The following is a 27,328-nucleotide window of genomic DNA, read 5'->3' on the forward strand; positions in this document are numbered from 1 at the left end:
ATCATTCCTTTTTATTTCACCACCTAGTACTCCTAATAGAAATGCTTCTGGTTTTTTAACAAATGTATATTTCAGTATTTTCTTTATCTCATTATATATCATTTCCCAGAAGCACTTCATTTTTTTACATTCCCACCACATATGATAAAATATCCCTTCTTTCTCCTTACATTTCCAACATTTATTACTCACCTTATACATCTTACTTAATTTAACTGGTGTTATATACCATTGATATATCATTTTCATAACATTTTCTTTAATTGTGGTACATGTCGTAAATCTCATCCCTTCCTTCCACAATTTTATCCAATCATCAAATTTAATGTTATGTCCAAAGTCTTTGGCCCATTGAAACTGATTTAACCTCTTCATCCTTCAAATGCCATTCCAATAATAATTTATACATCATAGATAAATTTTTAACTTCATTATTCAATACTTCTTGTTGAAACCTAGATTCTTTTTCAAAATAGCCTCTTTCTGCAACCTCTTTTCTAAACATTTCATTAATCTGGAAGTAATGCAGCCAATCATTTACATATTCTTTCACTTCTTCATATGGTTTCATTTTCCACTTACTTCCCTCTTTCTCAATTAAACTCCCATATGTTATCCACCTCCCGGTCATATTGATCTTTTTAACACTCATCACCTCTAATGGTGATAACCAGTGTGGTATTTTTGGTTCAAGTAGGTTTTTGTACCTACCCCATACCTCAATCAGAGATCCTCTAATAATATGATTTTCAAAACCTTTATGCACTCGTTTTTTTTCATACCATAAATATGCGTGCCAACCGAATCTATTATCATAACCTTCCAGATCTAACAAATCTGTATTTTCTAATTTCATTCATTCTTTCAACCAACATATGCACGATGCTTCATAATATAATCTCATATCTGGCAGGGCAAAGCCTCCCCTCTCTTTTAAATCTGTTAACAACTTAAATTTTATTCTCGGCTTTTTGCCCTGCCAGATATATCTTGAAATCACTTTTTGCCACTCTTTAAATATTGCAACTCCTTTAATTATTGGAATTGCTTGGAACAAAAACAGCATTTTCGGTAACACACTCATATTTATCATTGGTACCACTTTAAGCAGTCATGACTCCCCTCCCCTCACAAAGAATTATGGGAGCTGTAGTTTGTTAAGCGGGCTGAGAGTTGTTTGGAGGCCCCTATTCCACTCCCAGAGCTACAGTTCCCAGAATGACTTAACAATCTACCGCTCTTATGGGGAACTCTGTTTCCAGGTCCTTGGCATCTCTGGGTAAGGCTGAGAAGGATTCCTGCCTGAATTCTAGAAAGTGTAGACCAGGGTTTCCCAAACTTGGGTCTCCAGCTGTTTTTGGAACTACATTTCCCATCATCCTTGACCGCTGGTCCTGCTAGCTCAGGGTGATGGGAGTTGTAGTCCACAAGCAGCTGGAGACTCAAGTTTGGGAAACCCTAGTGTAGACAATATTGAGCTGGATGGACAGTAACTTGACTCTCTATAGGCAGCTTCTTACATTCCTAAAGCAAGGTACAGATGACCCTGAAATGAATTGGTGGGCAACCTGGAAACACAAATCAGCAGCTGCATTGTCAATGGATGATTGGGAAACAGACCTGCCAAGCAAAATTCCTCCAGTGGATTTTGCATGGGTCTACCTCGCCTCTTTGCCCACTTCCTGCCCTGCTAGAGTGGGAAGAAGGCAAACACAGCCTTTCCCATCCCTGGCTTCCTCATCTATGACTATTTGCTCCCAGTCCGGTATCTTCCTATCATTAACATCACAGGTGCCAAATTAAAGGGTTCATTGTAGCAAGTGAGCAAGGTGTTTATCTTCCCCTTGGAGGATTTATGGTGTTACGGTATCCTGAAAGACCTACATTGGCTCCTAGTATGTTTCCGAGCACAATTCAAAGTGTTGGTGCTGATTTTTGAAGCCCTAAACAGCCTTGGTCCTGTATACCTGAAGGAGCATCTCCACCCCCATCGTTCTGCCTGGACACTGAGGTCCAACGCCGAGGGTCTTCTGGTGGTTCCCTCCCTGCGAGATGTGAGGTTACAGGGAACCAGGCAGAGGGCCTTCTCGGCAGTGGCGCCCGCCCTGTGGAACACCCTCCTATCAGATGTCAAGGAAATAAACAACTATCTGACTTTTAGATGACATCTGAAGGCAGCCCTGTGTAGGGAAGTTTTTAATGTATGCTGTTTTACCGTGTTTTTAATGTTCTGTTGGAGGCTGCCCAAGAGTGGCTGGGATAACCCAGCCAGATGGGTGGGGTATAAATAATAAATTATTATTATTATTATTATTATTATTATTATTATTATTATTAGATAACGGGAAAGATCCTGTAAAGTGAAGGGCATCTGGAAACCCCACATATAAAGCTGCAGCCTTCTGCCCCATTATTTGCAGAAATCAGGTCCTTTGCTGCTGAGTTATGGCCCTTCTCTTAGATCAGTGGTAACACAGATGCTGTGCATGCAGAAGGCCTCAGGTTCAACCCCAGCATTTCTAGGTAGGGCTGGGGAAGAGCACAGCTCCCAAAAATTAGTGCGGCCCAGAAAATGTGTGTCCTGGTTTTCAGCTGTGACATCTTGGATGGTACAGACTGTACCTGCCCCAAAATTAATCTCAAGGGAATACATCCCTCAGCAGAAGGAAGATCATTCACTACTGATAAATAAGCTCAATCAGGGCTTTTTTCCAGCAAGAGCCAGTGTGGTGTAGTGGTTAAGAGCGGTAGTCTCGTAATCTGGGGAACTGGGTTCGCGTCTCCGCTCCTCCACATGCAGCTGCTGGGTGACCTTGGGCCAGTCACATCTTTGAAGTCTCTCAGCCCCACTCACCTCACAGAGTGTTTGTTGTGGGGGAGGAAGGGAAAGGAGATTGTTAGCCGCTTTGAGACTCCTGAAGGGGAGTGAAAGGCGGGATATCAAATCCAAACTCTTCTTCTTCTTCAAGAACGCACCAGAACGGCGTTACGGCACGTCTCAGGTGGGCCCTGGAAGTAGGGAGAGAGATCTGACCAGCCTCAGCAAAGCCCTGCTGTGCCTCCAGCTCATGAGGAGACCCTCCTCAGAACCGGGGGGCGGGGGGGCAGTGGTGGCCACACTTGGACTTCCAGCTGTTTTTGGACTACAACTCCCATCATCCCTAGCTAACAGGACCAGTGGTCAGGGATGATGATAGTCCCAAAACAGCTGGAGGGCCAAGTGTGAGCTTGGGAGAGGGTCTTCAGCCTCCCGACTAACAGCTGACATGCGGGAAAGCCACACCTCAGCTGAGCAAGCCCCCCTTCTGCTCTGGCACATGCGAGCTGGAAAGGCGGGGAGGGGCTCATGAAATTGCTCAGTTGAGGCATGGAAGGCTCCCCTCCCCTCAGCTGAGCAGCCTCTACAAGCCTCTGGCTTGTGAGGACACCCCCCCTCCAACCGCAGAGAGGATGGGACTTTTGGGCTTGAGTCTTCTGAGGGAAGAACATTCTGGCACCTTATTTTCTAGAAAAAGAGCACTGAGATTAATACTCTGCCCTGTTGCCTCCTAGATGAACTGGCAAGAAATTCTGCTGACGAAATCCTGTTAAGTACCTCTGAGTTCATTGCATTTGTTTGTTTAGAAAAATCTGCACAATGCTTAATTAAAAAACAACAACCCTAAGTGGTGTACATAAAACAATGCATCACAATGATCTGTAAAGTACAAATAAAAAGCAGCAACTTTTTAAAAACACACACACATACCAAAATTATATGACCGGATAGGCTTCCTGCAGCAGAAATATTTTTAACAAGCATTTAAAACATTGTAACGAGGATGCCCTTTTATAAACATCCATTTAAGGTGCATGCCTTCTCCCAAAGTACCCTGAGAACTGTAGTTTCCTAGGGTTGCTGGGAAATATAGTTCGGCAAGGAATAAACGACAACTTCTGGAATTTTGGGGAGGAAGCCTGTGTTTAAAATATATGGTGTGGATATGAGTGAAGAATCACCCCCCCCCAAGTAAATGGTGGGTATTTTGGAAGTTGTTTTGTTTCTGCCGAGGGAGAATTTTTCCCAATACGTTTTGTATTTCCCCTCCCTCAAAGCATCATACTGCATGCCTTCCCTCTCTGCTTTTGATTAGAAATTCCTTCCACATTCCACCACGGCTGCAGGTACAGCTGTTTAAGGATCCTCCAGCCCCACCTTGGCAATGGAACCGGCTATTTAAAGCTCTCTCACACGCCCTGCATACTGTGTGGTTTTGGTCTGCTGCGGGGGAAGATTTAATGGGAGGGGAGTTTTGATGGGACACGAGGTCTAAATTTGGTATCAGGGATGCCTGTGAGAAAATGTGTGAGAATGTTCTCGCCTTAGCGCATGAGGAAACACGTTTCGATCTGCAGTGCTATGCCAGTGCTGTGTTGCTTAAACCATGCCAGGACAAACCAGGTCTTAACCCAAGAATAGATTTCATAGATCTGATGGGCCAGGGCATTGCATTTTGGGTAAATTAAAATGGCAGACCACCACCACGGGTGGGAACTGAACTTGGCTCCTGGCTGCCCATCACTGAAAGGGCCATCAGAAGCCCAAGAGGAGAGCAGCTGATTGCATTTGTAAAACTGAAATGGTTGGCAACTATGGAAATTCTTGGAAATACTTGTAAATATCACTTGTTGCTGGGAATGGAGGATAAATTTAATTCAGTTCACATTCGAAGCCAAACTTGACAAATTTGCAATATGTAATCTGAAAGGCAGTTGTCCTTCAAAATGCACAATTATCTGAATTTTGTTCTCGGAGCAAGAAATGTGTGCAAAAATGCACATGTTCACAAAAATAAACATGTAAAATGCATTCTGTGTGGAGAAGATTACTTGCAAAGATGCGTTAAATCTGGCAAATCTTATACAAAAAAATGTGCATGTTGAGAGGAATTTGCACTAAAATGCCAACCAATTGTCCTGAGTAGTTTAAAAAAAATAAATAAATAAAATAAATCACAAAATGATGCAGAATTGCAGAGAACTGAAGACTGGGGGGAAATGAGAAACAGAAGATGCCAGCTGCATAAGAACGTAAGACAAGGCTGCTGGCTGGACCAGGCCAATGACCCATCTAGTCTAGCGTCCTTTGTTCACAGGGGCCAATCAGACTCCAAGCAGGACCTGGGCACAATAGCACCCATCAGTGGTTCCCAGCAATTGGTACTCAGAGGCATAATGCCCCTGGGAGTATAGAATCACAGAATCATAGCATTGTAGAGTTGGAAGGGACCCCGATATTCATTCTAGTCCAACCTCCTGCACTGCAGGAATCTCAACGAGATGGCTCAGTTGGTAGACCATGAGACTGTTAATCCCGAGGTTGTGGGTTTGAGACCTATGTTGAGCACAAGATTCCTGCATTTCAGGGGGTTGGACAAGACGACCCCCTGAGTACCTTCCAACTCCATAATGCTTTGATTCTATGATCCATGGCAGGTGGCCATCCAACCTCTGCTTAAAAACCTCCAATGAAGGACAGTCCACAACCTCCCGAAGGAATCCATTTCACTGTTGGACAGCTCTTAACGTCAGCGTTTCCGTGCGCTGCTCTGGTTTGCCAGAAGCGGCTTAGTCTTGCTGGCCACATGACCCAGAAGCTGTATCCTGGCTCCCTCAGCCAGTAAAGTGAGATGAGCTTTACCATATCTCTTCTCGGTCTCCTCTTTCCCAGTAGAGGTAGAACACGGGCACTGTGGCTAGTAGTTATTGACCTCCATGAATTTGTCTGATCCTCTTTCTAAGTCATCTAAGTTGGTGGCCACTACTGCTTCCTGTGGCAATGAGTTCCATAGCTTAACTACACTCTACATGAAGAAGGGCTTTCGTTTTTCTGGCCCGAATCTTCCAACATTCATTGGATGCCCGCAAGTTCTAGCATTATGAGAAAGAATTTTTTCATCCGTTCCTAGGCTTGAGACGAGGAAAGCATGGGTCTAAGCACCTAAAAGGGGCAGATCATCCTCTGAATGGTTGTGAGGCGAAAAGGTGGGCCATCTATATGCAGCACTATCTTGGGCAATATATCCAGAGAGAGAACGATCTTGGAACATACAGGCGGCATTTCAGGACAACTGCAGCTCTCCTGTGCTTTGGAGCAAGGATGATCTAATGTGCTTGGTGGATGGCGCCCCTGGAATGCAAGCAGCTCAGGGGCAAAGTGAGTCAGTAAGTGATAAACAGCGCTGGAGAATTTGGAATAAGCTTTTACAGAAACCATGCAATACTTTTTCAAGGGAGGTGGCATGCCTATTAGCTGCTTTGATCACTTCATTCTATGCCTGAGCTCCACTTAGGAGCATTTTAATCCCAATTAGCGATAGGCGATGCCAGGCTTTGCGTCTCTTTGCAACCTGAAAATTATAAGTGCTGCTGCCTTTACCACATGGCACTCAAGCGGTTTGCACCACGTGTGATTGTTCTTAAATCATGGAGACGGCCGCAACTCTTATGCTTCAGGATTTAGCTTAAACTCCTGTGCCTGACTCCTCTTTCAGTTGTCGAACAAACACTGCAGTTCTGATACAGCTGTTGGGCAAAACTCCACATTGAAAGCCACACATTCTAAATCTGCATTTGGAAATTTTTTATTTTAGTTTTCAGCTCTTGAGCAGGCAAATGACTCATTCCCTTGAGTGGCATGGAATTATTTGTGCATTCTGGGAAGAACCAAGGGGGTCCTCAGAGCAAGGCCTTCCAGGCAGGTTTGCCCTAAAAGCGCCTGCAACATTGCCGTGTGCTGCCTTTAGGACTAATGACGGTTAACATTTTGAGGGGAGTTTCAAGGAAGTGTGACATTCACAGCCGGTCCACTCAGCAGGGCCATAGCTAGGGGGTGGTGAGGTGGGCCCCCACCAGGGGCGCAGGAGAGGCCCCCCCAAAAAAAATTGGCTAAAAAGATGTCTATAAATAAAAATACTGATTATTGCCTCACAAGAAAAGGTTTTAAATAAAGGGTCTTTATATGATATGTGGGGCCCCTGTTTCCCCCTATTTCTTTTCCTTGCCACATTCCTTTTTTCTTTAAATTTCACAAACTCAAAATACACACTATTTCACGTTGTGTACTTAGACTCACAACATTTTGGCCAATCGCAACTCAACTTTCCAGGGGACAGCTGAAACCAAATTGAATTGGGGATTGGAGGAGAGGCAAAAAGAAGAGCTAATTTGTCCATGGCTAGGGGGTGTAATCTGGACATTTCTGCCAGGGGTGCAAGATCACCTAGCTACAGCTCTGCCGCCTAGTCTGCCACTCTTGGAGGACCCCACCTGGTCCTTCCTAGAAGGCAGAAGGGAGGAAATTAAAACAGAGAGTCTTGTTGACTCTGCTGCTGCTGCTAAAAAGTGGTCGTCGCTCCCCCTGCCCACCTCAGAAGCAAGCTAGGAGGGGCTGGACGGCTGCTGCGCCTACAAATAAAAGGATGGGTGCCTGAGACAGAGGGAGAGGTGCAGAGGAATGGGGTGTGTGTGGCTCTGGCAGATGCAGCAGTTGCCAAAAGGAGGTGTACAAGGCATCATCCAGTCATCTTAGGGACTTCACTCTGGATTTGTCGTTTTTTGGGGAAAAGGTGCCTGTTTCTTGTTTCCCCTGTTACAATCAACTGAGAGTCAGAAACCCATGCAAATCACCCAGAGATCTACCAGGAAAACCTGCTCTCCCTTCCGCCCATCCCTGAACTAGAGGAGTGAATAGGTGGATTTGTAGGAGACCTGATAGTGCACAAACGGCCTTGCCTTTTCAGCAAGGGATGGGCCATGAACGCCCGTCCAGCTCTATAATTCACTAACTGGCACAGCTTGCTTTCCTAAGCCCATGGCAGAAAGCAATTCCCTTGCCTGAGGGGGTCTTCAAAAGCCAGGCAGAGAGCGTGGTTCTAATCCCTATTACATGCAACCTCCTTTCTCTTTTCCTTTCCTTTCCCCTAGCAGGTCATTTATTGCAAGCAGATGAACAACAACAACAACAACAGGTTAAGCATTTCCCAGCATGGTAAGGGCAGAAACGGAGTACAGCTTCCCCTGTTGAATTCCTGCCAGTGTTAAAAGTTCAGGACTCCTTTCTGTTGGGGGAAGGAAAGTGCCAAAGCTATTCTTCTTGCAATCCTTTAGTCATCACCGCCCTATCAATCTGCATTGCTAAAGCATTCGCTGCCCTTCCCTCCTCCTCTCTTGATGCTCACCTTTCTTGCCATGTGCCCTGGACTGCCCCACAGTCAATCTGTGTGTTCCCTTGGATCCTAAGACAGGCTTATTTATTGAAGAGACCTTGGGAAAGTCAGGCACACCCAATCCAAGCAGAGAACAGACTCGTGTTGGGTCCAGAGATGCCTCTCTTGCAAGAGAAGGCTGAGAAGGCTCAGTCATCTCAACCCTCCTTGTATTAATGAGTCAGGATCTGGCCAATCTCAGAGGTGGGAGAAGGAGTCTGTATGACTGCGACTTCCAACCACTTGACCACACAGCCTTCCAGGAACTTGGAAGAGAGCCTGGGATGAGTCCAATTCCAACCTCCACACCAGGATCCAAGCAGACCTCTAAGGCCATTGCTATGAGGTCACTATATCCAGATGAGATTCAATCACATCCCAGCAAACTTGGATTGCACATTTAAAGCTGATTTGGAGCCCTTGGGCAGCAAACCTGCTGTTCCCCACTCAAAAACGTTTTTGTTTTTTTTTTTGTAGTAAGTAGGGTGATGGGAGAATACAATTTAAAGTGTGCTTGAGGCCATGCCATCTTACTTCTCTACAAATAAATTGGGATAGATGTTCAATGGATAGCCCACATCATCTAAGCTCCCCTCAAACTCTGTGGAAACAAATTAAGACGAATATTCAAGAAAGAGGTTGTCTGGAAAGGATCCAACTTTGCTGGCTTCGATCAGTGTTTCTCCCTCTTCTATTTGGGAGTGCTTTGTCAGGCAGATAAAAACAAGGACTGGAGAGCTACAAAAGTATCTCCCCTCCCCCCCAAGAGTGGCCCATACAAAATTCCCGAGTGAGAGAGGAATCACCAAAAAAGGGAAGAAAACCAAACCAAACCTTGGTCTAAAATCTGCACTATTGACTAATTTATATATGGACTGCTACACATTTAGAAATGCTTACTACAGTTTAAATAGAAATCCAGTACATCTCATTGCAGTGGTGAAATCTGGGTTGCCTAAAGCTAGACTCCCACATGGGACATAGAAATCTGCCTTATACCGAGTCAGATTTTTGCTCCATGCAGCACATTAACATCTACACTCGCCAACAGCGCCTCTCTGGGGTGTCAGACAGGGAGCTTCTTCCCACCCTACTTGGACACACCAGGAATTTAATTTGGGTTCTCCTGCTTGCAAGACTACTGAGCTACAGCTCTTCCTCAAAAGAAAACTGTTGTCTAGTAGTGAATGATGTTGGAGAATCTGGGCCTTGCTTCTCATTGCTTCTCTTCATAGATTCAGGAAGAAAAAAGGAAGCCCACAGTGCATAGTTCAGCTTTGGAACTTGCTCCCATGGGAGGCGGTGATGGCCATGAATTTGGATGGCTTTCAAAGAGGACTGGACACATTCATGGAGTAGAGGGCTGTCAATGGCTACTAGACGCAGTCGGAGGCAGGAATGCTTTTGAATACCAGCTGCTGAAAACCACAGGAGGGAAGAGTGCTAGGGTCTTGTTTTGTAGGTTTCCCCTCAGGTATCTGGTTGGCCGATGCTGAACCAGATGGGCCACTGGTCTGATCCAGAAGACTCTTCTTATGTTCTGATTGCCTTTCTCTTTCTCCCTGCTTCAGTTTCTCCCTCTCTGTTGCTTTTTGTATACTTTCCTCCAGCTTTCCCTCCCATCCCAACCAGACTGGCTGGATTCCTGAAGCCTGACACACCCCCGCCTTCCCATCCATCCTTTGGGATGCTCCAAACATCTCCTCCTGAAATCCTGGCCTGTGACTCACCTTGATACCAGGTGGGTCCGGTCCAACGTGTCCTCTAGTGCCACGCTTTTCGCTCACGTGCCTGGCAACCCTCATTTGCACTGTCCCCTCCCAGCCATTGTGAAAGCAGCAGAGCCCAGCCTGGGACCAATTGGGAGTTCAAAGTGGCACCTTTGTTTGGGGCTGGTCCTTACGGAAGGGCAGGATTGGGTGGGAGTATTTAGGAAGTTATTAAAGGCAGCGCCAGGCAGCAGGTCAGAGACAGGGGCTCAGGACACAGCGAGGAGCTTAGAGCTGTTTCAAGATGACCAAGACTTGGGCAATTTTGCTGCTACCTGCTCTCTTCTACCAAGGTAAACTAAAGATTGATTGATAGGAAATACTATTGTTATTATTATTCATTTTTATAATGATGTTGCAGAATGCACACTTTTAGTTCAGCTTTCAGCGGTGCAGGCAAGGCCAGATTAAGACCTTTAGAGGCCCCAGGCACCGTAAAATATATTTTTATTTCTCAAAAGGAAACCTACGGTAAGATGGAAAATAATGTTTGTTTTTGTATACTTCCACTTTATTCCATAATACGAACAATTTCTTTACTAGTTTACAGCCAAATTTTGTGCTTTAATTAATAGAGATGAATTTTTTCTCAGAATTTGTAAACTGAAAAGCAGAGTTGTGGGTCCATGGAAAAACTGACAGTGAAAAATTTCTGTGGTGCCCCTTGATACTCTAGCACATGCTCATTTTGCTTAATGGTTCATCCATCTCTGGGAGCAGGTTTGATATTGCAGGATCACAAGCGCTTTTTCATCAGTCCTGCTCTTTTATCCTTTAGATGTCATCTTAAATCTTACATTCGGCATGCTTTTCCTGCTATAAGACATTTCAGTGATGCATGGGATTGTCCTGTAAGTCTGTAATGCAGAGATGCCCAAAATATTCCTTCCTTGGTAGCTGCTCCTGTAACAGCGGTTGGATCCACAGCAGTTGCCCAGTGATATTGTTTAGTTCTAGTCAAGCAGAGTTTGGCATCATCCGGACTTAAATGCATTTAAATTCCTAGAGTTACCTGGGAAGCGGGATGGATGGTTAAACCACTCTGGGAATGGTAGCTCCATGAAGGGAATATTGGCCGCCTAACAGCGGGTGGCGCTGTGGGTAAAAGCCTCAGCGCCTAGGACTTGCCGATCAAAAGGTCAGCGGTTCAAATCCCCGCAGCGGGGTGCGCTCCCGTTGCTTGGTCCCAGTGCCTGCCAACCTAGCAGTTCGAAAGCACCCCCAGGTGCAAGTAGATAAATAGGGACCGCTTACTAGCGGGAAGGTAAACGGTGTTCCGTGTGCTGTGCTGGCTCGCCAGATGCAGTTTGTCACGCTGGCCACGTGACCCGGAAGTGTCTGCGGACAGTGCTGGCTCCCGGCCTCTAGAGTGAGATGAGCGCACAACCCTAGAGTATGTCAAGACTGGCCTGTACGGGCAGGGGTACCTTTACCTTTACCTTTAACAGCTCTCAGCACTTTGGACACAAACTACAACTCCCAGGGATCTGCAGGGGAAGACAGGACTGTTTTAAGTGGTATAATAGTGCTTGAAATGTAGCTAGTGCAGACGTGGATTCCTGCAATTCAACTCTCCCTTAAGGAGCTATGACCTCACTGCTTTGTTGCTTTTCCAGTCTGCTGGCAACCCTAACTAAGTGATCCAAGGCTAAAGAGATGCAGCTCACTCTAGGCTACTGCAGCAATGAGGTGGACAAGCTAAATCATGAAACGAGGCTTCTTGCATTGAGACTGACCTGCTTCTCCAGCAAAGTTCAAAGTTCTTTAATTGTGCTATTGAGGACCAGCCTTTACAGCAGAAAAACCACAGCATGGGGTCAGAGCACCTTTTTGCATGCAGGAGGTCCAAAGTTCAATTCCCAGCATTTCCAGGTAGAGCTGGAGAGCTAAAATCCTGGAGAGCAGCTGTCACTCAGTGTAGACAATACTGAGCAATATGGACCCTAAGGTCTGTCTCACTCTAAGGCAGCTTATTAATTAACTAAATTTTTAGACCCCCTTTGTCTGGAGACCACAGGGCAGTTTGCAACATAGAACCCAAATTCCTTCCAGTAGCACCTTAAAGACCAACTAAGTTAGTTCTTGGTATGAGCTTTCGTGTGCATGCACACTTCTTCAGATACCAAAGCTCATACCTAGAACTAACTTAGTTGGTATTTAAGGTGCTACTGGAAGGAATTTTTTGTTTTGACTATGGCAGACCAACACGGCTACCTATCTGTAAATAGAACCCAAATGTCAACATGCAATGTAATACCTATACCTCATAAATACTGAAAGAGTTAGAATCATGGGATAGCCCAGTTGGTTAGAACATGGTGCTGAGAACGCCAAGGTTGCAGGTTTGATCCCTGTATGGGACAGCTGCATATTCAGGTTGGACCAGACGATCATCGGGATCATTCCAACTCTATAATGCTGTGATTCTATGATCTGTAGAACTGGAAAGATCCCAAGGGGAATCTAGTCCTATGAAGACCTTATAATAATACATAATAAAATACAGATGACTGTAACAGCAACAGCATCAAAAACAAGGGAGGCAAGAATCAGCAACCAGGTAACTAAAATGCAAAACAAAAAACAAAAAACAGTGCACAAATACCTTATATTTTCTCTAGCCAAAGACAACGCTTAATCCTAGCCACAGAAAATGGTAGACCTTCCTAATTCTTGTCTGGGAGCTTTCCTTTTCTTTCCCAATCTTTCAGCCTGGGCAACCTTCACTTCCTTCCCTCTCACTCCCCACAGTTTTAATGTGTGATATTTTAGTGTATTTTTGGTTTTTGTGGAAGCTGCCCAGAGTGGCTGGGGGAAACCCAGCCAGATGGGCGGGGTACAAATAATAAATTATTATTATTATTATTATTATTATTATTATTATTCCTTCCCCAAATCCACCCACCACCCTACTGTTTCTGTAGCTTCTGTAGCAAGGAGAGGGAGAGAGAGAGAGAGGACTGGGAGGCAGCGTGGGGAAGCCCCACCCTGAGAATGACTTGTCCCAAATTTGACATAAACACCCAGAAGGTGCCTCCTCCTCCTCCTCCTCCTCCTCCTCCTCCATGAACAGTGACTTTACAAAACACCTTATGATGGAAAGAGGACAATTAGCAAACAACGTGATTCTCTGGCTTCCCGGGTTCTCTGGTCCAGGAATTCTGGAGACCAGAATGGCTAATTATGTGGGGTGCGGTTCCATGCATCCCATAAACATGTGTCCCAGAAACTTATTCTCTTTTGTTCTTGTTGTCTTTAAAAATTGGAGCCTAATCTTTGAAACAACAACAACAACAAAAAGGAGACGAAGTTTCTGGTCCTCATGGGAGGAGCCACTATAGCAGAAACAAGGAACCTGGTGTCTTCCAGATGTTGTTGGACCAGAACTCCCATCAACCACAGCTGGCATGGCTAATGGTCAGGGATGGTGTGGTGTGTGTGTGTGTGTGTGTGTGTGTGTGTGTGTGTGTGGTTTCAAGTATCTGGAGTCCCCCCCCCTTTCTCCACGCCTGCCCTCACTAATTGAGAAGGGGGGGGGGGCTGCCTTTGCCATGTTTCTGCTACCAAAATTTCTAAAGCTGCATGTTAAATGTTCACAATGTGGGAATTAATTTCTCTTTAACATCTTCCTGCACTGTGTGTTTATTCTGAAGCAAGTCTGACTGGACTGGGGACTCATGCACACAACCAATGACTTTAAACAGTCCTGGCTTCCGCCAAATAATCCTGAGAACTGTAGTTTGTTAAGGGTGCCGAGCAGGGCTCCCCCCCCCCCCCAGCCGGAACTCACTGAAACTGCCACAGCTATTATATGGGAACAAGGGTTCATGGTGAGCTCCAGCACCTCTTTTTCTAGAAAAATAGCACTGGTGCTGAGAGTTGTTAGAGACCTTTACTCCTCCTCCAGAACTACAATTCCCAGAACAGTTTAACAATATACCCTTCTTCCCAGGGGACAGCAACCCTGGGGTCTCCTAACAACTTTCAGCACCCGTAAGAAAGAAATTGCAGCTCCCAGGATTGCGTGGAGGAGAAGCCATTTTATGGGGAACCTAGATACCTGTCAACTATTTATTCAGCATTCATTCTGATTTGATCGTGGGGAGGTTACATAAAGCGGAATGGTTATGCCATGCTTTCTGGGATAGCATTTTCTTGTCACTTTTCAGACCATTCCACAAAGGCATTCCACAGAGGTTCAATGCAGTCATTTGATGTTCATTGGGTGCCGACTAAGGATTACAGTGCCTGCTGCTGACCGACACACACACGGCAATATCAGTCCCGGAATAAAAATCTTGGAGAGATAATGCCGACTCTTGCTTATTTATTTTAAACTGCATGTGATGCAAGCGAAATCCATTATGCAAAGAACTGTGGAAGTGATACTCGTGGTGTGTAACGAGAAAGATTAAAATCTGATGAGCCTGCATGACATATTCCCAATGTGCTCCTTGTTGCGTAACTCAGTTCCACAGCTGAGCAGCCAGCAGATGGCATCCAACAGGCACAGTTTTCCCTCGCAAAGGGTTTGACCCACAAACACGAGACTCTTAATCTCCGGGTTGTGGGTTCGAGCCCCACATTCGGCAAAAGATTCCTGCATTGCAGGGGGTTGGACTAGATGACCCTTGTGGTCCCTTTCAACTCTCTGCATCAAAGTAAAAGTAAAACAAAAGTATGGATGAGCCCAAAGCTTCCCCATATTGGGGGAAAGCACACCTGGTGAATATCTGCCTGTTGCGCAGATGCTGAAGGATGGAGTGGAAGAAGCAGCCTTAGACCTGACCAATTTCTCTCCGTCCTCTTCCAGCCTTTTCCTTGCAATGCAACACGTGTCACGGTGAGTACGATTGCTTAGGAGAGAACGTGACGTGTGAAGATCCTTCAGCCAGCTGCTCAACATCTGTCCGAAAGGCTTATGTCGGTAAGTATTATTTTTAGCGGTGGTCATGCGTACTTCTTGTTTGTTTTGTAAGGACGGTGGGTCATCCATGTACAAAAAACATGTTCGTTCTAAAAACAAACAGATTAGAACAGCGTTCTAATGTCATGATCGGGGCTAAATAAAGTCACAAACCAGTGAGCTAGCTTTTGAGCTTCACAGAACTCTTCCTCATATTGGGCTTGGTGATCAACAATAAAAAGTCTGGTTTGGGGTGGGCAGAATGTTGCTGTTAGAGGGCGTAGTAGAGGAAATCTGAAGTTTCAGGTCTTGCCTTTATCACCATGCCATCACCATGTTTTCTGGGCAAATTTGAGGTTGGGGCATGAGAAAACAATACTAACTAACCTATCCTGAAGCCTGCCAGTTGTTCTGGAAGCTGAGCATGTGTGTGTGTGTGTGTGTGTGTGTGTGTCTCCTTGCAATAGAAAACTCAAGTTGTGAGTGCCAACAGGAATCCCAAACGTTGGGTTTCGTAGTTAATGTTAAGTAGGAACCCCATGCTTGACATATCAATTACTCAGTTTGTGGGGTGCTACAAAATGTGGGGGGTTTGCTGCCCCCTCCCAGAAAAAAACCTGCAAAACTTTGGCACAGGTTTGCAGAGGACCCCAAATTCGGGGTTTGTAGTTCATGGGCCCCCAACAGGATTGTAGTGAAAAGAGGCGAGGAGAAACAAGAGCAAGCTATTGGCAAGCTTGGGGGAAATCCATGGTTTGCAGAAGTGTCAATGGGCAGCAGAAGTGGGTCAGCAGAGGTGGAGGTGGTAGTGGTGCCCAATGGTCAGGCCAAGTAGACCTTCCTTGGTGCATGACCATAGCAGGCTTAAGGCAGGGCCCTTCTCAGCCCAGCCTGACTCACAAAGAGACACTTCTGGGTGTTCCCCTGCTGGATTTGCCCTAAAATATATAGTAGTGTGGGAATGAAATGAAACATACCTCTGAGTTTCATACAGCAAAAGGAAAACTGGGCTCGGGTTCCAGTTTGTGAAATGCTGCGTTAACGACAACATTGTTTCTTTCCCTTTCCAGGCTTCCTGGAATTTCAGTCGGTGAGGAAAGGCTGTGCCCCCCAGCTGTTTCCCCACGAATCCATCTCCCTCAACTCTCACCTCATGTCTCTTTCATACCAGGCACGCTACTGTGCTGAGGACGGCTGTAACAATGAGACCTACTTTGGTGAGTTGCATGGCTGCCAGCACCCAAAATGAAACCAGGTTGAATTTTTTTTTGGGGGGGGGGGGGAGGTTGGATTTTGAGGGAGGCTGAAAGCATATTGAGACAATACGTGAAATTTCCAAGAGAGAGTTACCTAGAGGTCTACCATTGTTACCTGTTTTCTCTTGAGGTGTGTAGGAACTTGTTCTATTGTATGAATAAATATGACAAGGGTGAAGTTTGCATTCCTTGCCTTGCCTGCAAAGTGGTTAGCATGTTGGACCAAGACTTTGGTCAGGGTTCGACACCACACTCAGCTATGAAGCTCACCTTGGGCCAGTCAACTCACTCTCAGCCTGGCCTACCTCTCACGGTTGTTGTGAGGATAGAATGGGGATTGATTGATGGATTGTATTTCTATTCCGCTTTTCATTCAAATGAATCTTAAAGCGGCTTAGAACCAATAAATAACCGTAACATAATAAAACATAACAGCACATCGCGAATACAGCATACATCATATAAAATAATTAACGAATTATTAATAAATCAGTTGCAATCTATTAAAAACATCAACTGAAAAATAAGCTAAACCTCACAATTACGGCAAGTCATGTGATTAACAAATCAATGCGGCATTTAGAATCTATAAAACAATATTAAAAACATTCACAAAATAGCAACTGAAAATATAAGCTAAGCACTTAAATTCATTCACACAATCTCTGTGCCCCTGTGACTCATAACCTTTCACTCTGTTCAGTTCATTAACTGCCTTGAGCTCCTTGGAGGAAAGGTAGGATTTAAATGAAATAAAGAAAGTCATTTTTTTAAATAAAAAACACTCCCAGGTTCCTTTGCTGATTGTACGTAGGATGCCACCCCCCCGCCCTCCTTTGCCATCTCACTGTGCTCCCCCTCCCTAAGCACATGCTAACCCCCACCTCCTGTCTCCCCCCAGTCTCCCACCCTGCCCCTGTCAATCACATGCGCTGCCACAGCTGTGCCACCCAAGGAGCCTGGTGCCCCGAAGCTTCTCGCACTCAGATCAGCTGTGCTGGGGATCAGGACCAATGTTTGGATCTTGCCGTCACCGGAAAACTAGGTGAGTTGGTGGTGGTGGGGGCGGTAGGCAGTGCAGGATGTGTGGGGGAGGGAGAGAGGTGAGGTGCTTTTCGGAAGAGGGAGATGATGATGGGAGGGACCCGTGGAGATGTGGGAGGAGACACAAAGTGGAGAAACCTGGCAAATCAGAACTGGGGATAAGAGTCTGTGGGATCACCGTGGCCAACCAGAGGCCTGTGGGAAGCTTGCAAGCAGGACCCAACCACAAGGGAGCGCTGTCCCCTCCTGATGTTTCCACCAACTGCTGTTCAGAAGCATTACTGCAGAATATAGCCACCATGACCATCAGCCACTGATAGACTTCCCCTCCTCCATGATGGGTTCTGCAGTGTCTTATGTCTTTCACTGTCAATTACGCCTGCAGGTCAGTATGACAACATGAAGATGAAGGGCTGCACCAACCTCCCGCGGTGCCAGGAGACCTTGAGCTTCCACTCTGGAGACCGTACCATCCATGCCAGCTGCTGCTCAACAGCCCTCTGCAATACCTTCAACCCAGGTAACTACTAAACTTGATAGTCGGGCATCAGATATAGAATTGTACGGTACAGGATCAGTTTGTTTTCTAGTGACAGTGGGTTCCTCAGCATGCTAAGCCACTCTCAGTTCTTATCTCATACATCTGCAACAGTGGTGGTGTGGCCTTGTGTCCTCCAGATGTTCTTGGAGGTAGAGCACAGCCATCATGGCTAGTCGTCATTGATTTCCTTTTCCTCCATGAATTTCTCCAGTCCTCTTTTTGTTGTGTTGTTGTGTTTAGTCGTTTAGTCATGTCCGACTCTTCATGACCCCATAGACCAGAGTACGCCAGGCACTTCTGTCTTCCACTGCCTCCTGCAGTTTGGTCAAACTCATGTTGGTAGCTTCAAGAACACTGTCCAACGATCTCTAACTCTGCCGTCCCCTTCTCCTTGTGGCCTCAATCTTTCCCAGCATCAGGGTCTTTTCCAGGGAATCTTCTCTTCTCATGAGGTGGTCAAAGTATTGGAGCCTCAGCTTCAGGATCTGTCCTTCCAGTGAGCACTCAGGGCTAATTTCCTTAAGAATGGATAGGTTGGATCTTCTTGCAGTCCATGGGACTCTCAAGAATCTCCTCCATCACCATAATTCAAAAGCATCAATTCTTCAGTGATCAGCCTTCGTTATGGTCCAGCTCTCACCTGGAGCAGGAACCAGCAAGCCACTCCAGTATCCCTGCCAAGAAAACTCCATGGAGAAAGTCCTCTTTTAGACCTATTCAACTTGGTGGCCATCACTGCTTCTTGGGGGACCGAGTTTCATAGTTTAACTATGCGCTGCATGAAGAAGTAACCTTCTTTTCCCTGTTCTGAATCTTCCAGTGTTCAGCTCCATTGGATGCCCATGAGTTTCAGTGTTAGGAGAGAGCGAGCAAGACCTTTCCTCTAGCCCCCCTTTTCCCTGCCAGGCTACCTGGTCTATGCTCAGGGCTGATGGGAGTTGTAGCCTAGCAACTTCTTTTTTAAAAAAATAATTTATATATCCATATTTCTCCCCTCCCCCCTCTTTGGCTTCCGCCGTATTTCCGTATTGATTTATTAAACAATTTCTATACCCTGCTGGTTTGACCTCTTATATAGTTGCGAAGGGACGCGGGTGACACTGTGGGTTAAACCACAGAGCCTAGGACTTGCTGATCAGAAGGTCGGCAGTTCAAATCCCCGTGACGGGGTGAGCTCCCATTGCTCAGTCCCTGCTCCTGCCAACCTAGCAGTTCGAAAGCACATCAAAATGCAAGTAGATAAATAGGCACCACTCTGGCGGGAAGGTAAACGGTGTTTCCGTGCACTGCTCTGGTTCGCCAGAAGCGGCTTAGTCATGCTGGCCACATGACCCGGAAGCTGTATGCCGGCTCCCTCAGCCAATAAAGCAAGATGAGCGCCGCAACCCCAGAGTCAGTCAGGGGTCCCTTTACCTTTTTATAGTTGCGAAAGTTTAGTAAAAACCTGCCAATGAGTCCAAGTCTTTATACTGTCTTTTTATATAGTTTATAAATGGTTCCCACTCTTTTTTGAAATCAATGTTGTCTCTCTCATGTATCCTCTCTGTCAGCTTAGCCAGTTCCACGTAGTCCGTAAGCTTGGCTTGCCATTCTTCCTTCGTTGGCGTTTTCTCTGTTTTCCGTACTTGAGCTAATAAAATTCTTGCTGCTGTTGTCGCATACATAAACAATCTTGCTGCTAGCAACTTCTAGAGGACTACAGATGAGGGATGCAGTCAAATGCTGAGGACACTGGTATATTCTACAGGTGACCTCCTCCGCCCTGTGTTGGTCTTGTGGTTTTTTGTATAGCTAGCCTTGAATGTATTGTCTCTTTGGGCCAAACAAAGCAGAACATCCATTGGTGATTTCTGTCAGGACCATGGCAGGTAGAGAAGGCAAGGGTGGCTCCTGTTGGGCTTCTATTGGTGAAGATAGAAGTCTTGGTCAGTGGCAAAGGTCAGCCAAACTGCAGCTGCATGCCTGCTCCATTAGAGGATCTTGGTGATCCAGAAACAGCATAAATTCTACTCATTGAATTCTACTCAGTATTGATCCACAGCAGAACTTCAATGTATAGTTAGCAAAGTAAAAACTTAAACACATTGCAGGATTCCCAAAAAATAGACGAGAGGCAACTGTATTTCATCCAGCAGAGCTTTACTGCTACTGAAAGCAAATGAGCATAATGGTCACAAATCCAATACATTCAGGATTGGCAGTGTCCATAAGAAGTCCAGTTGAAGCAGACTTAACTTAAACTTACAATAACTTATAATAGGACTAAATCGTAATGCTATATACAGAACACCACACCAGAAGGAAGAGAGATAGATAGAGAAAGTAAAACCCAGGATCCTTCTTTTATAGTCAGCATGACCTTGAAGAAGAGATAACAGAACCAGTTTCAGCCAGCTGTACTCAGCTTCTCTGAAGGGATAACCTAAACATCATGAACCTTCTGCTTGTTTCTTTCACACAGAGAAGCTTCCAGAACCCTCTTGAATTACTCAGAATAGGAAAGATTTCTTCTGCACTAAGAAATGCAAACTGACAAAGGAATCAGGCAGTCTTTTGGGTACTCTGTGCCCATTGTTTAGGGCTTTGTGAATCGACTCAAGAACTTGGTCTGGTAGAAAACAGGCAGCCAGGTCCGCTCTTGCAGCAAGGAAATAGCACACACTCCTTGTAGCTGGAAGCAGGTCCAGTCCATGACCTGCTGCTTGTGCAAATGGCAGGAGGATTCCTGGTTGTTACGACGCAGGCATGCCTCATGGCTGTTTCTTTCACTTTTCTCTCTCCTTCCAGATCTTCATGTCCAAAGCCAGGCAACGAACGGGCTAGAATGCTATAGCTGTGTGGATGACAACGGCTCTGGGTCCGGGTGCTCCAAAAAATCAATCTCCAAGGTGCAATGCACAGGCATCCACAACATGTGCTTGGAGGGGATTGGCAACAGCCGTAAAGGTGAGTGTTGATCTGCGAGACTCCCTACACTTAAGTTTCCGGTACCATCCCAGTTAGGCAGAGGAGGCAAGCATTTTTTTGAAAGTCCACATTCCTTCCAGAAACAGCAAAACCAGTCAAAAGTGGGCAGGACACTTGCCTCCCCCTTGTATCCAAAGGTGTAGTAGTCTGAGGTCGGGTGGGGGTTGAAGACTTGTTACTCTTTCTGTGTTAGGGTCCCGGTCTCCAGCATCTGAGAGCTGCCCAACCAACATAAAATGGGAACTTTTTAGTCACTGGGAAGAAATCTTTTCAACCCTTTGCATTGACTACAGTCCAAAAGAGTGCAAGGGGGGGGTGAGTCAGACACTGAGGACTGGCCCCTAGGGCCACTTTGGAGAAGGTGCACAAGAAAAACTCTGAGTTGTTGCTCCATGTGCTGCAGAGCTGAATGTTTAGGTACACCAAAAGAATGAGGTGCTTTAGTTTCAGGAGATTAGTGTGCAAGTTCTGTCGCATGCACTGGGCACCAAAACCCACCCGCAAAGGTTAAGTCACTCTAAAAGAAATTGTAGGAGCTCTCCAAATCGTTTTCCAGCCACATGTCATATGAGATTTAAGGTGTGCGACAAGGGCTGCAGTTCACACTCGCCCAGGGAGAGTAACCACAACAGCCTTGTAGGGAGCAATAAACCCTTTTGACTAATTGTCGCTGTTCCCTTTTCTTTTCTTTTCTTTTCTTTTCTTCACTTGCAGCTGGTAGGGATTTGGGCCTAGTGACCTTCAAAGGCTGTGCCTCCCCTGCCATGTGCCAGAGCTCTCTCCTGGCTTTGGTACAAGAGCTGGACAACGCCGACGTCATGTGTTGCCAAGGCAACCTCTGCAATGACCGCATCGTGGACGGCGTGGTGACGCAGCGCATAGTCCCTGCGGACAGCGCTGACACCACGACGGTGGCAGAGTGCGCCACCCCCACGCCATCTGGCACTGCACCAAATCCTGACTGCATCTACGATGACGAGGATGAAGACAGCGTCGTGGTTGCCCATGTCCCCGCTGGTGCAGAGCTGTCTCCCGGAAGCCATGTCGATAATGAGACAGCCTACAAGGTCAATGAGAAGGAAGAGAGTGAGTCTTTGGTCAATGAAGGCAACCATAACCACTCAACAACTGCAGGTGAACACATCGTCAATGAGAATATCGTTGGCGATCACACAGAGGGCCACACTGTCTCCCCCGCGGGCACCACAGACTCTGAGGACATGGCAGCCGGCAGTTCCTCAGCTGCCACAAACTTGGACGAGAGCAACGCCGGCACCAACGCCACCTCTTCTGGCAATCATGGCAGTGTTGTTGTGCTGGTGCCCGTCGTGGTCCCCAAGAAGAATGCCACTTCTGCCACTGCTACCACCACCTCCTCTTCCTCCTCAGAAACAAGCGCCGGCAACATGGTCGTGGCAGCTTCCAACGATGACGATGATGAGTATGAAGAATGTGAGGCAGAAGAAGAGGCCATCAGCACCGGGCAGCAGTACATGGCTGGTAAGGAGGCAAACCGTGAAGGTTCAGCTGCCTCTCACCCTTCAGGTGTGTTCTACGAAAGTGAAACCCGGCCACATGGGTCTGCTCACTCTCCTGCTGCCGGTCCCACAGGAAACACCAATGTGGACCACACTGGCCATGCTACTACTAGCAGTGAAACCTTTGCCGTTGGTGGCAATCACGGAGATGCCAGTGGTGAGCACGTCACCGTTGATGGTAGCACTCCCCAGCCAGGCCATGCCACCAGTGGCTCCACCACGGGAGGAAAGGTGGAGGCGGGTGCCCCTGTTGTGATCACTGCCAACGCACCAGCCTCCACCAGCAGTCCTGCTGGAGCAGTCCTCGTTTCTGGAGCGGCAGCTGGCACTCCACGCCCCAAGAAGAAGATCCCATGCAAGCGGCCTGGGCCCCAAAGCCGACCCGGAGTGAACCTGGCATCCGTACCTGGAGCTGAGAGCCGAGGCGTAGAAGACACTGCCACCAAGAACCCCAAACCTTCGTTGTTCAGTGATGCTAAGCAGCCAGAGCTCAATGCAGGGGGGAAAGGCAGCCTTGACAATGGGGCTTTGGGCCTTGTCTCCAACTTGGGCCTCTTCTGTTTCACTCTCCTGTTGGCTGCCCTGTTGCATTGAACCCACAGAGACTGGGATTCGGGTTAGGTCTGTTGATTTGTTTTAGACAATGCTTTTTTTCTGAAAAAAAATCTTTCGGGATACTCTCATTTTGACTCAAGAAAACCACCATTTTATAGTTCAAATAGGGGGAAATAAATACAGTAAATGGACAAAAGTACAAAGAACGTGGATTACCTCATATTATACAGCTGTCAGCTCACAGTAACTTCAACACTGGCATGAGGTTCTGTCTGAGACTCAGGAAACACCGGGAACAGAAATGAAGCTGCCATCGGAGGTGGTAACAATGAAACTGACCAATCACCATGCCAGATTCCAACTCCTACTTCACACATGAAACACTCGCTTCTGTCTGAGACTCAGGGAACACTGTGACAGGAAATGAGGCCATCATCAGAGGTAGCAATGTGCTAGTGAAGAAACTATTTTTTTTTTAAAAAAATAGTTTCTTCTTCCGTTAGATTCACAAAATGTTTAGGGGACCCCTGTGTCCCCCCCCCCAGAAAAAAGCACTGGTTTTAGAACCAAGGAGTATGGCCGTCCACCCCTTTATCTAGTGCCATTTCCTTTCATCTTGCTCCCTCCTGGTAGGAAAAATGGGATGAGGCTCCGTGTGTTTCATATACCCTACAAGACCCTTGGCCAAAAGAATAGTCTTGCTTATATTCAGGCTGAGCTGGGAACTCCTCCTGGACTGATTCGGGAGGTGGGGTGCCATATTAACATGTAGTTAGAGAAGTATATATTCCACATAACCAACAGGATACACAAGTATAGCAGTTAACCCATAACATATCGGTAGGTCTGTTTGATTTCATATGCTGCTAGTGAGGTTTGTACAGTTCACTCAGCTGTGCCAATAATGCACAGCTATGGGCAGCTGCAAGCACACATTGACACACACTGTATTTATTAGGAAATCTACAATGGGATGTTTATTTTTTTACAATTATATATATATTTCAGATGCACAGAGCAAAGCTCAGTAGGTCACAAGCAAAACTCAGGGCTCCTCCAAGCTCAGGAAGGCGACTCTGAGCTCCAGGGTCAATTCAGTCCCATCTAGGCATTGTGAAGGCTAATTGCAAAATACAACAAATGGAGAGGAACATCCATATTCCACTGGGGGGGGGCTTTAATATGATTTTTTAAATTCTGCATTCATGATGACTTGTGCTCAGGATACTACCAGGGCAGTCTGACATGATCTTGCTTTCAGTACTGTTTGTACATGCAAAAGTTCTAGGGCGATCACACAGCTTCCTTTCTAATCAGTGCATAACCTGTAACTACCTGGTGAAACCCCTTAACTATTTATATCACCAATGTTCTGGTTTATTTTTGTACCACTTTTCATTGCACTGTGGTCCCTCCAGGGAGCAATCATGTGGTAGAATTGGGCAAGCATCATGAAACATCTAATAAAGTAGAATGAACCTACCACTAAGGCACTTTTCTTGGGTCAAAAGCATGTTGCAAAGCACACCTGCGATAAAATGCTGGTTGAGGGGGGCGGAGAGCTCTGGTTGCACAGTGGGACTGAGGTATAAAATCACCCAAATCCAAAATGTGACAAATATCCTGAGGAACCCACCTCCCACCCCCGCTTTGTGCATAAGCCAGAGAAAAAGGATGTTCGATGTTACAACACTTGGAATTTCCCTTGAGATAAATACAGACAGAGCACAAACTACTCCTTAATCCTTCTCCCCAACAGAAACAAAGTTTGTTTAGTGTGCTGAGAGTTGTGGTGACAGCCCATGTTCCTAGGGTTGCCATATTTCAAGAAGTAAAAATCCAGACACAAAAAACTGATCTTTTTTGGGGGGTGGGAATCAACCACAAACTTGTTGAGGGTTTTTTTTCCTGGATGCTAATTTCGCAGTTCCAGATATTCCAGACATATGGCATCTCTATCTGGCCCCTTCACAGAGCTCTAGTTCCTACAGTAGTTTAACAATTGATCCCTCTTCACAGGGAACTCTGGGAATTGCAGTGCTGGGAGAGGAATAGGAGGTATCCTAATAACTCACAGAACTCTTAACTAACCACAGCTTGCAGAACTCTCTGGGGGAAGCCATGAAAGTTCAAAGGGGTATAACAGTGCTTTAAATATATGATGTGGATACAGACTAACTAAGCACTACCTCCAGGCCTCACTTTTTCACTGCTAACCTAAACACAGATGCCTTTGGAGCGTCCCATTTCTAGCTTTGACCTTGCAGAACACCTTGCCCGTTGCCTGGTAGTGGGCAGGGTATTCAAGCTCCCTTGCAATTAAGAAACAATGTTATTTTAAAAACAACACACTAACACTGCAATTAAAACGATTGCGTGCTCGTTTTCTAGGTCATCAAAACAGCTATTGCAACATTGCTGCCATCTGTCAAAGCGTTGCCCAGAGTAGCAGCTAGATAAAATTATTGGTTGGTTTGCCACAACTGAATGGCTGAAACCCAGGGAGGGCCTTCCCCCGATGACTCATCTTAGGGCAGATTCATGTAAATATGTACCAATTTGTTGCACACAGTCCAGGCATCTTTCCTTGGGAATGTAACAGTCTTCCTTACGTACCTTGGTGCATGCTAGATTTGGACATGTGAAAAGGCAGCTTTCCAATGTAGAGCGTCCATTGCCCCGTTGGCTGCCATATGGAAATTGACTGTGCAAGTGGGATGAGAACCAACTGAAGACTGGATCCGACCCATGCTCCAGTCACATGCAATTAATTGTGCGTAACACTTTGAAGTTCCACAGTTCCCTGGAAGTTCAGGTGGCTTTCAGGATGCTGTCAGAAACAAAGATGGTGGCCACTGGGAGCTGGCAAGAGTGTTGCTGCGGCTGTTGTTTTTTAAAAGAGAAGGCAGGACAAGTGTCAGTGACACTTCCATGGTGCTGTCTGAGGTTGCTAGTGCTGGACCTCAGTATGGATATTGTAGTAGGGTTGCCATATTTCAAAAAGTGAAAATCTGAACACAAAAATTGTTGAGGTTTTTTTTTGTGTGTGAAATGTTAAATTAAAGTAAGCTGGTCCGCAGCACTTTCAGAACCACTTTGGATCCAGGAGCTTAAATCTAGCCTGTAGCTTCCTATTGGTTCTTTAAACTTCTAGAAGCCCAAGAGGTTCAGCAATCTTCTAGATGAGGAGCTTGTGGCCTTCCAGATGTTACTGGACTCTAACTCCCATAATTCTTGGCCACCTTGGCAAGAACCAATGGGAGACAGCATCCAGCAACAGCTGGAAGGCCACAAACACAAGACAGCACAAGAACTCAACCAAACTCCATTTAAAGGTAAAGGTACCCCTGCCCGTACGGGCCAGTCTTGACAGACTCTGGGGTTGTGCGCCCATCTCACTCAAGAGGCCAGGGGCCAGCGCTGTCCGGAGACACTTCCGGGTCACGTGGCCAGCGTGACATCGCTGCTCTGGCGAGCCAGAGCCGCACACGGAAACGCCGTTTACCTTCCCGCTGGTAAGCGGTCCCTATTTATCTACTTGCACCCGGAGGTGCTTTCGAACTGCTAGGTTGGCAGGCGCTGGGACTGAGCAGCGGGAGCGCACCCCGCCGCAGGGATTCGAATCGCCGACCTTTCGATCGGCAAGTCCTAGGCACTGAGGCTTTAACCCACAGCGCCACCTGCGTCCCAGTAAACTCCATTTACTTCACGTTTATTACGCACCAGGGAATTTGACTTCTATGAGGAAATAGCTATGTTTAAGTTACAGATAGGTAGCCGTGTTGGTCTGCCATAGTGAAAACAAAACAAATTCCTTCCAGTAGCACCTTAAAGACCAACTAAGTCAGTTCTTGGTATGAGCTTTCGTGTGCATGCACACTTCTTCAGATACACAGTGTATCTGAAGAAGTGTGCATGCACACGAAAGCTCATACCAAGAACTGACTTAGTTGGTCTTTAAGGTGCTACTGGAAGGAATTTGTTTTGTTTTAGCTATGTTTAAATTACATTTAAAGAGTGTGCAGTCTTGTGTGGCTGTTCACACAAATAGTTGAGCTGTACATTAAAGCTGTGTACACATTACTGGTTTAAAATGCAGCTAGGGCTTTTCCAGCAGGATAAATGGGTTTTTACCATGAGTGCCTCCTTGTTTTAAATTTATTTTTTGTTTTAGTGTTTGTAACTGTTTTAATTACCTTATGTGCAAATTTCCTTGAGATAGTGAATTAGGTGGTTCTTCTTCTTCTTCTTCTTCTTCTTCTTCTTCTTCTTCTTCTTCTTCTTCATACAGTTTTTGACATGTAGCCATGTACAATCTGTGTACCTCTTTACATAACAGTTAAGCTGCACAAATCAACAAGTGTACACTCTTTCAAGCAAACACGTCTCCATGTATAGACACAATCTGAACCCGTGTTCAGTGAAACATGGCAACAAGGCCACAGTTAAGCTGGTTTAATCGTGAGTCCCTTTCCCCAGGGACCTCTGCAAAGGAGTGTTTCGTGG

The 27,328-nt window shown here is 46.1% G+C and overlaps 1 protein-coding gene across 1 annotated transcript; it reads left to right on the forward strand.

Moving 5' to 3' along the window:
- Positions 1–10,149: 10,149 nt before the first annotated feature.
- LOC309345664 (uncharacterized protein) lies at positions 10,150–23,037 on the forward strand. The gene is made up of 7 exons (XM_081868924.1): positions 10,150–10,308; positions 14,829–14,942; positions 15,992–16,138; positions 17,079–17,222; positions 17,607–17,741; positions 20,550–20,708; positions 21,444–23,037. Exons 1-7 carry the CDS (start codon positions 10,260–10,262, stop codon positions 22,859–22,861), a joined length of 2,166 nt encoding a protein of 721 aa, XP_081725050.1. The 5' UTR covers positions 10,150–10,259; the 3' UTR covers positions 22,862–23,037.
- The last annotated feature ends 4,291 nt before the right edge of the window (positions 23,038–27,328 follow it).

Source organism: Podarcis erhardii (assembly GCF_964252035.2).
Source record: "Podarcis erhardii genome assembly, chromosome: 7".
NCBI lineage: Eukaryota > Metazoa > Chordata > Lepidosauria > Squamata > Lacertidae > Podarcis > Podarcis erhardii.

What these genes read in the sequence shown, in the direction of transcription:
- LOC309345664 (XM_081868924.1), top strand. Translation starts at nt 10,260, where the DNA reads ATGACCAAGACTTGGGCAATTTTGCTGCTACCTGCTCTCTTCTACCAA. An exon ending in TGTCCGAAAGGCTTATGTCG is followed by an intron (nt 14,943 to 15,991) that starts GTAAGTATTATT and finishes TTCCCTTTCCAG; the next exon opens with GCTTCCTGGAATTTCAGTCG. An exon ending in TGCCGTCACCGGAAAACTAG is followed by an intron (nt 17,223 to 17,606) that starts GTGAGTTGGTGG and finishes TTACGCCTGCAG; the next exon opens with GTCAGTATGACAACATGAAG.